At 32.9% G+C, this 10,847-nt stretch overlaps 5 protein-coding genes across 5 annotated transcripts; 3 read left to right on the top strand and 2 right to left on the bottom strand.

Annotated features, from left to right (window-relative positions):
• The first annotated feature begins 142 nt into the window (after nucleotides 1–142).
• On the top strand, nucleotides 143–2,510 carry LOC110374464 (protein-serine O-palmitoleoyltransferase porcupine). The gene has a single exon (XM_021332178.3). It carries the CDS (start codon nucleotides 387–389, stop codon nucleotides 1,710–1,712), a length of 1,326 nt encoding a protein of 441 aa, XP_021187853.3. The 5' UTR covers nucleotides 143–386; the 3' UTR covers nucleotides 1,713–2,510.
• Nucleotides 2,197–3,112, bottom strand: LOC135116932 (DNA repair protein XRCC2-like). Its single transcript, XM_064034788.1, has one exon. It carries the CDS (start codon nucleotides 3,036–3,038, stop codon nucleotides 2,277–2,279), a length of 762 nt encoding a protein of 253 aa, XP_063890858.1. The 5' UTR covers nucleotides 3,039–3,112; the 3' UTR covers nucleotides 2,197–2,276.
• A 479-nt stretch (nucleotides 3,113–3,591) lies between these two features.
• LOC110374446 (torsin-like protein) lies at nucleotides 3,592–6,659 on the top strand. The gene is made up of 6 exons (XM_064034692.1): nucleotides 3,592–4,082; nucleotides 4,166–4,440; nucleotides 4,540–4,691; nucleotides 4,865–5,010; nucleotides 5,204–5,351; nucleotides 6,346–6,659. The coding sequence occupies exons 1-6, from the start codon at nucleotides 3,884–3,886 to the stop codon at nucleotides 6,473–6,475; spliced, it is 1,050 nt and encodes a 349-aa protein (XP_063890762.1). The 5' UTR covers nucleotides 3,592–3,883; the 3' UTR covers nucleotides 6,476–6,659.
• Nucleotides 6,284–8,537, bottom strand: LOC110374447 (autophagy protein 5). Its single transcript, XM_021332157.3, has 5 exons — nucleotides 8,233–8,537; nucleotides 7,942–8,147; nucleotides 7,741–7,865; nucleotides 7,446–7,646; nucleotides 6,284–7,231 (listed from the first exon to the last, which is right to left on the bottom strand). The coding sequence occupies exons 1-5, from the start codon at nucleotides 8,386–8,388 to the stop codon at nucleotides 7,125–7,127; spliced, it is 795 nt and encodes a 264-aa protein (XP_021187832.1). The 5' UTR covers nucleotides 8,389–8,537; the 3' UTR covers nucleotides 6,284–7,124.
• Nucleotides 8,538–8,856: 319 nt separating this feature from the next.
• On the top strand, nucleotides 8,857–9,931 carry LOC110374475 (ribosomal RNA small subunit methyltransferase NEP1). The gene is made up of 3 exons (XM_049842529.2): nucleotides 8,857–9,121; nucleotides 9,209–9,452; nucleotides 9,586–9,931. Exons 1-3 carry the CDS (start codon nucleotides 8,978–8,980, stop codon nucleotides 9,906–9,908), a joined length of 711 nt encoding a protein of 236 aa, XP_049698486.2. The 5' UTR covers nucleotides 8,857–8,977; the 3' UTR covers nucleotides 9,909–9,931.
• The last annotated feature ends 916 nt before the right edge of the window (nucleotides 9,932–10,847 follow it).

Genomic DNA, 10,847 nt, shown 5'->3' with positions numbered 1-10,847 from the left:
GTTACATTTTATTAGTTATTTTATTATCCACATTTTATTTAAAAGTGTTTTTTTAATTCATACAAAAAATAACATAACAGTCTCCAGTCAAATACAATCTACAACATTCTTGGCAAAATCTTAAAGTTATATTGTCTATGACTTTGACACTTGACAGTGACAGCAGACAGGCAAAAGAATTTAATTTATTTAGATCCACAAAATGTGGCGAAAATTATAAAATTGGAATCTCGAGCACTATTTATGTGTGTTAAAAAGTGTTGAATACAATAATTAGATGTAAGTGCAAACAGAAAATATTTTTGTACTATATTAATACAATGAGGAAATAGCACAATTTTGAAGACTACGAAACAAAGAAACCGGTGTGATACCGGTAATACAACATGGATGAAGAAGAGGAATATGTAGAATCTGCTTGGACCTACATAGCATTATGTGGTGAACCTACACTATACGAAGGACTCCGATTCGCCAAGGATTTAATCATAGCCAACGTTGCGCTACGACTCATCATACAGTTCGTACCGCTGCCTCATAATGTTCGCCACAGTTTAAGTTTAGTCATCGGCAGTTTTCTATTATATTATAACATAGGACCTCCCTTTATTTGGACTGTGGGACTTACTGCTAGTGCCTACATATTAATAATCTTGGTCTCATTTGTTACAAAAAAATGGAGAGGTCTGGTCATGTCAATATCTGTGATTGGATTCCTATTATTGTGCGAGTTGTATGTTCTTAATCCAAAAATGTGGCAACAAATAAGGGGCATTCAGATGATAGCAGCTATGAAGATAATTTCTGTGGCAATTGAATTAGACAGAGATTTGTTTAAAAGAATGCTTAACCCTGTTGAATTCGGAGGATATGTACTATGTCCAGCTAATTGTATTTTAGGCCCATGGATATCATTCCACAACTACAATCAGTACCTAGAAATTAAGTTCTTATCTAGAAGATGGATAAAAATAATTGTGGTGAATCTCTTCATATCTATGGTATATTTGGTTTTATCTAACTGTATTGTACCATGGTATATTGATGATGAGATGCCAAAATGGTTAGTGGCCTATAGAGATGCACAAGCTTTCAGAATGTCACATTATTTTGTGTCTAGCATGTCAATAGTATCAATGATAAGTGCAGGATTTGGACTTACAAATGACTGCCACTCTGAAGTACAAGTCACTAAACCATTTTTCATTGAATTGCCAAGATCCCTAGTCCAAGTTGTAATTTATTGGAACATTCCAATGCATCAGTGGTTGAAGAACTATGTTTTCAAGACATGCCAGCCATATGGTCAATTTACGGCTATATTTGTTACTTATGCTGTGTCATCATTGCTCCATGGATGGAATTTTCAGTTTTCAGCTGTACTTCTAAGTATTGGAACATTTTCTTATGTTGAGTACAATCTACGCTACAAAGTAGCCTCAACTCTGGAAGTGTGTTGTTTGGCTAATCCTTGTAATAAGCAATGTGATCATAAGTACAAGAAGAACACTTCAGTTGCCATTATAACAAACACTATATTTTCTATAATTACGATAATACATCTTGCATATTTAGGTGTGATGTTTGAGGCATCATTTTCAGTGCAAGAATCAGGTTACTCATACTTCCATACTATAAGTAAATGGGAAAACCTCGATTATTTCAGTCATGGTCTTGCCATATTTTTTTATGTGATTTATTTGTTAATGTGATAATAATACTTTAGGAAAGTAGTATTTAAGCATGTTTTATAGTATTTTCTGAATCTCTTCTTGTGATCTCTTACAGTATTATACATTTACACTTCATGTTTATAAAAAGTTTTCAAGACTTCGATAACTAAAACAATAATATCTTTATCCAATTTACTTAATTTTAGATACATCTTAATCAAAGACAAGCAATATTAGTGTAACTTTAAATAGAAGGATTTTGCAAATTTTAGGGTAAAATTAAAATGTCTTCTAATAGATGCTAGTTTCTATGCACATTACTATTTCGTAATTCTGCACAATAAGCAGGTACAGTTTGAATTTAATGTTTTTGATACCTGTCTTACCTGTACTTAAACTTTGCAAATTCTTTGCACTCAAATACACAAAAAGTAGACTTTTCATAAAATTTACATAGGTATTTTAAGTCTAAAAGTAGTTCTATTCAAATACTGAAGTACTCAACTGACCAATAAATGTTGGGTTGAGTATAAGCATAAAAACTTTTTCTTAAACTTCTTTATCTGTATATTTCCTGGGTTCAAAGAAAAACATGAATTATTATCACTGCCACTTTATTTTGTTATTTATTATAAACATGTTTTTCTCATAATAACAATCAATTGTTCTAACATTTACTTGGTATGTGTTACTAATACTATCCAATATTTGGACTTTATAATTTACATCTTCTGGCATTGGAACATCTCCAATTTTATATGTTTCTTTGTTGGAACTAAAATGTTCTGGTTTAGTATATATTAGGATAACTTTATATTCTTTAGCCACTTTTTGTATCATCTTCAGTAAATTTTTTATATACAAATCCATTTTTGTTATTTTTGAGCCTTGTTCAGACCAATAAAATGCTGTTAAAGTATTGAATATGAGTAGTGAGATATTTGGATGTTCTGCTAATATATTGTCCAAGTTGTGAATAGATGTATAAAACTGTGTTGCATCATAAATGTCCAGTGTAAACAAATTATTGAGACTTCTTTTAAGTACATTTTCTAGTTCAGTTTCACAATTCCCCCTTGAGGTTGATACAATCTTTTTCTTCAACACATTGATGAATTCATAGCAATTAAAATGACTAGCTGTATTAAATACAAGGGCACCCAATGGCTCAGTATTATTCTTGGGATATATTGCTTCAGAAATCAAATCTAACAGAAGTTGTTGACTACTATTGCTTATTAATTCAACAACATCATCACACTTTAATCCAGGCTGAAACAGATCTGAGTAAAAGTTTTCAACAACTGGTTTCTTAGTCAATCTTGCCAGCAGTTGAACTCCAGATTCTACTTTGTATTTATTCATAGCTGTTCTGTTGGAAACCCTTGCCTGGTATTTTTTTAAATTCTGTTGAACTAAAGAAGAAAGAAAGAAGAGAAACCTGTTTGTTTACCGCCGGTTTGGCTGTCAATTTTGTTTGACATGTCATCTTTCGGAAGCTGTCAAAATGACAAGATTCAGCAGGTAGGTAAGCCGTGGTAAGGCCGATGGGTAAGCCACAGAGTTCAATAAGACTATGACAAATATTTAATTTGTACAACGCACCCCTGCTCCAAAAATGATTGCATGAAATCATCATGATTTTTTACACAGATAATATTGATTTACATTATAAAATCCAATCCCAACAGTTGGGAAAGGGGCTCGGAGGTTGGTGACTGAATTGGAAACTGAATCTATATTTACACAAAAGGACACTTAAAACTAATAAAGGGTGTGAAAAAATTGGGTTAATAAAAAATATGATATTGAATCCACTTCCAGACCCAACCTGCAAAATTCTTGAGGCGTTTTGGGTTCCTTGGTGATGCATGTTATGACATTTTATGCCAAAGTCACAATAACAGTCAATGTCAAGTGAAATTGAAAAGTCAAAATTATGATGTCATTCTAGCATTTTGCATTTAAAATGCAGCGGATCGGCTAATAAAATTCTGTTTTGAAACAGTGAATCGATCTTTTTCAATAGTTCTATTGACGCAGATTTGAATTTATTAATTTCAGATATTCACCTAAATTTTCTGAAATAAATCTGTTACAGTGAAATAATGATCTTTAAAAACCCGCCGAAATTAAAGTTATAACTGATTTTGTGTAGAAAAAACGTGTTTTAATCTTGATTAACTCTGTTTAGAAATACATGTTTCAAAATGTTATTTAAAAGTCAGTATGTGGTTTTAATATTTGTGATATGTCTATTGCAATGTGCCTTGTCGGAGTTAATCACATTATCCATACTTGGATCAGCTGCTGTAGCTGGCTGGTTTAGTTGGAATACACTTAAAGAAAACACATATTGTCGGTACGCGGAATGTTGTACAGATCAGCACGTGCCTTTTGATATAAACAGTGAGTAAACAATACTTCCTGAATTCAGATAACATTTGTTTTATTTATATATTTGATTTTGTAACAAATACACTTCATTACAGAATTAAAATTATCTCTATCACAAAGAATGTTTGGGCAGCCATTAGTTGATGAACTAGTGAACATATTGCATGCACACAAAGAGGCTGTACATGATGAAAACAAAAGAAATAAAAAGGCTTTGGTAATAAGCCTTCATGGCTGGCCGGGTGTGGGTAAAAACTATGCAGCTACTATGATTGCCGAGGCACTTTACACTAAAGGCATGCACAGTAAATATGTAAAGTTGTTTATGGGCAAAAAAGATTTTGACTGCTCTAACTTACAAAAGAAAAAAGTGAGTATAAATGAATTTTTGTTATGAGACGCATGCTAAGTCTTGCTCTTTTAGTTACTCCTATCATTTTAATGCGTACAAACCATAATTGTTTTCCAGGAAGACTTGGTAGCAACTCTGAATAGTATTGTAAGAAAATGTCCAAGGTCACTCATAATATTCGATGAAATCCACGATATGTGCCCTTCCGTGTTAGATACCATCAAACCGATGCTTGATCATCATCATGCTGTAGACGGTATTGATTATAGGTATGTGTTCAAATCATTTTATTCTTTTCACATGCTCTTTAATTCTGCATGCAAAAGGCTTGGATACCTTAGCTCTGATTTCCAAAAAACATATCTTCATAGACGTGAACAGACTAATTATTTGATTATAAAATAAAAATTAATTAAATGTATTTTATTTCATTTTGTTGCAGGGATAGCATTTTTATATTTATATCCAATATTGGAGGTCAAGAAATAGCAACAAAGTTGCTAGACCTGTATGCTCAAGGAGCAAAGAGAGGTGATGTTGAATTTCATGATTTTGAACCAATCATAAGGAGGACTGCATATTTTCAAGGTATTTTGCTTTTAAAAATATTATTTTTAGTAATATTACTCTGTAGTCAGTGTATTTTGTGTAGAAAGTTTTTATTGACATTATTTGCCAGTCAGTTCAACTTTATCTCAATGTAATGCACAAGATAAGTAGGTAATAATATTTTTATGTATTAATTTTTGTAGAAAAGATTTAAGCAAATTTATTTTTTCAGGTGGATTTGAAAAGGCAGCTGCAATAGCAAATCATCTGATTGACCATTATGTGCCATTTTTACCATTGGAGCAACACCATGTAGAGATGTGTGCTCTGGCCGAGTTTCGGTCACACTCTGTATATCACCCAACTAAGGAAATGATGGCGTAAGTATACTTACCTTCTAAAATTTGCGTCTGCTGATTCGGTTCACTAAATGATTTATTACAGAAATCCCCACCTTTGGGTATTGATATTTTTTTTCCAGCTATCCCCACTGCTGAAACAAACTCAGCCTGCCAAGTGTTGTTTTCTAAATTACTAGCTTTTGTCAGCGGTTTCACCCGCATCCCGTAGGAACCACGGCACAAACCCGGATAAAAAGTAGCCTATAGCCTTCCTCGATAAATGGGCTATCTAACACTGAAAGAATTTTTCAAATCGGTCATGAGTTCTTGAGATTAGGGCGTTCAAACAAACAAACTCTTCGGCTTTATAATATTAGTATAGATTATAATGAAGTTACGAACTTTTATACCTACAATGGCGTGATAGAATACCGAAAAAAAATAATTGTTTAAGTACCCTGAATATGAACCCCAAATATTTTGTCTATGTTCGTGCAAAAATTATCAGTTGAACTATGCATTAAAATATAGATATATTAAATAAATAAATATTTTCCTTATGTTTCATGGTGTATATAGTTTATCTCTGGTTGCATGTTGTTCATGATAAACTTGATTTCCTGTGACTGAAATTATGAAAAATTTACTGTGCAAATAATTTTATGGTTATTATTAAAATACTTAGAATTGTTACCCATTTTTTTTTTTTTTTTAACGACGTCAAAAATCATCAAATGACCCCTTCCGCTGTGGGTTAGCAGCGGAGAGGGAGTGTCAGACTCTTACTGACTAAAAACCGTCGTGTTCCGTCATGGGCCTTTTATGTACCAGGGCCGCGGTATCTCTTTCGAACAACCCGCAGCCCCGGATTGTTACCCATCAGTACCACATTTTTGTTGAATGATTTTGAATCCATAACACCTGGTGGGTAAAAAGAAAACAACAGTTTTTTTTTTCAAAACTACCATAAATATGATAATAATATTTTATTTCAAGCACATAAATAACTTTGTTTTTATTCACATTTTTACAGGGAAGCTTTATCTGTCATAACATATGGCCCGAATGAAGACCAGCCAATATTTGCTAACAATGGATGCAAGCGATTTACAAGACACATTCCTTATGTAATTCAAAAGAATAAGCAGAAGCTTGAATTATAACTAATGTCCAGTTTAAGGGTAATCTTGTGATATTTTTTATGTTTGTTGAGTTATTAATATTTATTTAGCTTTAAACCTTCTTTGTACAAAATAGTTGTTAATTTTGTAAGATGAAATAATGCGCATTTCAAAGAATGTTTGATTTGCAGAATTTATTATTATCATGAAACAAAGTTCATTTCATTTCATGAAAAAAGAACTGTTTTATCACAATAATTATGTAAAATCGTGTCATTATTTATTGTAAAACAATTTCATGTTCTAGTAAGACTACTGAATGTTCATTTGATTTACATGTTAACTGAGATCTGTAAATAATACCTAGGCTTAGTTAATGTTCAGAAAATTAATAAGGAATGTTCTCTGTCTCTAATTGTTAGGGTTAGTTTTTACCAAACAGATGTATTGATAATTTTAATAACACTGACCTTATAATTTTACATGGCAAAGCAATACGCTTGATTATTCAGCCTATGTCAATGTGCAAGGATTTCATTGTTTGGTAGACAACTAATCCTAAATAGTTTTTTTATTCACTGAAAGTGAATTCTCAAAATAAAATAAAATTAAACATAATTACATTGTGTATGATTGACCAGAAATAACACTTAACATTATGGCTATGCATTAAAGTATAAAATAAATATGTTTAAAACACACACAGGTGTAGGAAGTTGTCGGGATAACTCAAATGCTCAGAAAGCCATTGCAGTGGTGTGTCTGATGGAATTACTATCCCGTGTGTTCTCAATTGCACTGAAAGGTAAAATAAAAAGTATAATTTTACTGACAAATAAGATAGCCGTTTCACACAATGCCACAATGGAAACTATTCACCTATGTCACTGGGCAAAGAATAGCTTTCCAACAGTGAATTTTTTTTTTCAAATAGACTGTTCTTTATTTATGAAAATAGTCTAAAGTTTCAATTAAAAAATACTTGTGAGAGATGAAAATTGCTTCTACATACCATCAGGTTTATCCGGATATAATTCAGCAGTCATTTGTTGCAATGTCTTCCTACTGCCATCGCTGTTCTTTGGACTGACTAGCCTTTGACTGCATATACCATCATCAGAATATAACTTTATAGGAATGTGTTTGAAGCCTTCATTGTCACCATGTGATTCCATCAATCTCCTATTTATTGCCCAGAATTGGTCAAATTTGTCTGTAAAAACAGTAAATTAAATAAAGAATAGCAAAATAATGTACATAGTTTTAGCACAAATATAATGACAAAAAAGTGAAAAAAGCATGGCTACCATTTTGTAAACCAAGCCATAACTGGTTGTGATCCTTCTTTTGCATTGTAGACATCACTTGACCTCTGTGTTTGAGTACATCAGCCTCTTTCACAGTAGACATGAAATGTGCTTCTACTACATCCCTGAAACAATAACAAGTAAATTATATGAAGTCAAAACCATTTTGAAATCATCATAAGTATTTTCATCTTTTCTTACTTGTTATTACAATGTAGAAGGATGTCTTCAGGGAACTTTGTGAAATGCACAGTTAGATGCCACGGCAGTTGTGGGTCATTGCCACAAAATAGATCATACAGGAAACCTATGGGATAGTGCCACTTAAGTGGCTGTCCATTATAATCCAACCACATTTCGCTGTCGGAATTTTCTTGAGAAATATAGCGCAGGAAGTGTCTTTTCATCTGGAAAACACAAGTTGATGATTATAATGCAGATTTGGCATAATGAGTCTGCACCTTTAACGAACCTTAGTAATTTGTAGCTTACCTTGTCAGTAACGAGAGGAAAATAACTCAATCGGGGGACCATCACGTAAAATGCATCTGGTTGCTGTATTTCCATGATTTCTTCTTGAGCTAATTGAAAACAAATTGGTAACTTTCCGTCCCATATTTCCCGTAGAACTTCTCTATCGTTAGCCATGAAGATTTGACACTTCACGTAGATTTAATATAAAAATTTAATTCAGACCCAATTTTATGGTTTAAATTCTAAAAAACAAGATAAAACAATTTTATTTTTAAGCGACACCACCGCAGTAAGTATTTCGATAACAAAGGGAAGGCAGAGGCAGGGGGCGGAAGGGATTTTATAAAATGACTTTGACATTGTCACTGATCGTAATATAACTGTTATTCTCGCTACATTAAGTACAGTAAGTTCACACTTTATCTGTTTTTACTTTTCTCTCTGAGTCTCTGACGGGAGATGTAAGTCGAAAGATTGTGCACCAGCATCATCGTGCAGTGACCGGTATCGCATCATACTGATACTACATTGAACATACATGAAATATAATGCATTTAAGCGAAACTTTGTGAAACAAAAAGTGTTTTGAACGTACTGTAGGTATCATCTATTGAACGTAGAATATCTTCCAAAGGCATCACTCAAAATTGACAATTTGACATAACAATGACATTGTCAATAACACGTGCTAGATTTTGTGGTTGTTCTTTTCAAATACAAAACTTTAAAAGTATTTTCTGTGTATAAATATTGTGAATTAAACATGGGCAAGAAAAGGAAACTTGGGGCGAAAGATGATGAATTTGAATTCGATCCGATACCAAGACATTTAGTGACTTCGCACATTAAAAAACAAGAAAAACGTCTCATTGTTATTTTGGAAAACGCACAGCTTGAGACAGTAAAGGTAATTGTTTTTAATGGTCTATAAACAACAAGCAAACAGAATAAAACTCGTCAGAAACTCTACATTATAAAACTCTTTTAATTTCAGACCGGCAACAGTTTCGAGTTATTGAACTGTGATGATCATGCAAACATACTAAGAAAGAATGATCGAGACCCTGGCTCCTGCAGACCTGATATCACTCACCAGTCATTACTGATGTTGATGGACTCTCCTCTGAACAGAGCTGGTTTGCTGCAAGTTTATATCCACACAGAGAAGAATGTTCTCATAGAAATCAACCCACAAACTAGAATACCTCGCACATTTAAACGATTTGCAGGTTTAATGGGTAAGAATCATATTATTTATATTCTAAACTAAATATGTTAGTGTTATTCATAGACTAATTAAATTATCATAATTGAGTTGAAATATAGAAATAACTAACTTGATCTAATATAAATTCTGTATTTCTTTTTCAGTTCAACTTCTTCACAAATTTGCAATAAGAGCTTCGGATGGCCCAATGAAATTATTGAAAGTTATAAAAAATCCAGTGACATCACATTTACCCGTTGGTGTAAGAAAAGTGACAATGTCTTTCAGTTCAAAAGTTGTGAAGAATTGTAGAGAGTTAGTACCTAAGGATGAGCCCATAGTCATGGTTATTGGTGCCATGGCTCATGGCAAAGTAGAAGTAGATTATTCTGAAGATATTATATCTATCAGCAACTATCCATTGTCAGCTGCCTTGACTTGTGCTAAATTGTGTACCGCCTTTGAGGAAGTTTGGGATGTTGCATAACAATAAAAATGTTGACAAATTCATATTTGATTTTATTATTTTATGCTTAAATACTGTCACCTAGAACTGAGTTCATAAGAAAACACTAGATAATAAATTATATCCAAATAAGTAAAAGTTTTTTTACCACAAGGATGGCAAGCTTTTGCTGTGAAGGGATAGTTCTTTTTTATATTGAAAGTAAAACATTGGTGCCTCAGTTGCTTACAATTAAACTGTAAGCAGACCCCAATAAAACTGAGAAAGTGTTAGGCAGATGAATGATCTATTTTCAATATATTCTCAGCGCCATCTGTATTGTGCCGCATTCGGATTTCATCTTCAAGATGATCAAAAGATGGCGCTTCCACCGCAAGCGTTATAAACATAGCTGATGAATACTTGATAACCGAGGTTCCAATCCTATCGAGTGCTCAACGTCTGTCCTGCGATCATTAAGATTTCAATTGTTATTACATTTACAGAAAACAACCATATTATATTACTTTTTGGCGGATTAGTCGTTTACTAAACATATTTTTCCGTCTCGACCACCTACTCCTTGCCAATATTGTAAATGCAAAAGCTTTTTATTTAGGTACTTAAACTTAAAGTATGTATTTAACTAAAAAGTTAGTTGTGTCTAGTCTATCTGCCCGTCGCGCTTTCACGCCAAAATAACTGCAGATAGTGTAGAACCCGCGAGAGGACTTAAGGCTTAATTTTTATCCGACCGTGGGAAATAGTTCCTTCGTTAAGATGGTCAAGGGTTAGAAAACGATAGGATACTGCTAGAAAATACATTCCACATAGATTGAGTAAAATTTGAAAACCATTCCGAATTCCTAAATAATTTTTGTAACAGTTGAATTACCTTGCTTCTTAATGTTTTCTAAATAAGTACGCTAAAGTATGTAGGTAATATAGGTAGGTAGGTACCTACTTGCCGACATTTTTTCG

Source organism: Helicoverpa armigera, chromosome 5 (genome assembly GCF_030705265.1).
Source record: "Helicoverpa armigera isolate CAAS_96S chromosome 5, ASM3070526v1, whole genome shotgun sequence".
In the NCBI taxonomy this organism is placed as follows: Eukaryota; Metazoa; Arthropoda; class Insecta; order Lepidoptera; family Noctuidae; genus Helicoverpa; species Helicoverpa armigera.
The sequence above is the reverse complement of the archived record's forward strand: the minus strand, read 5'-3'. Positions and strand labels throughout refer to the sequence as shown.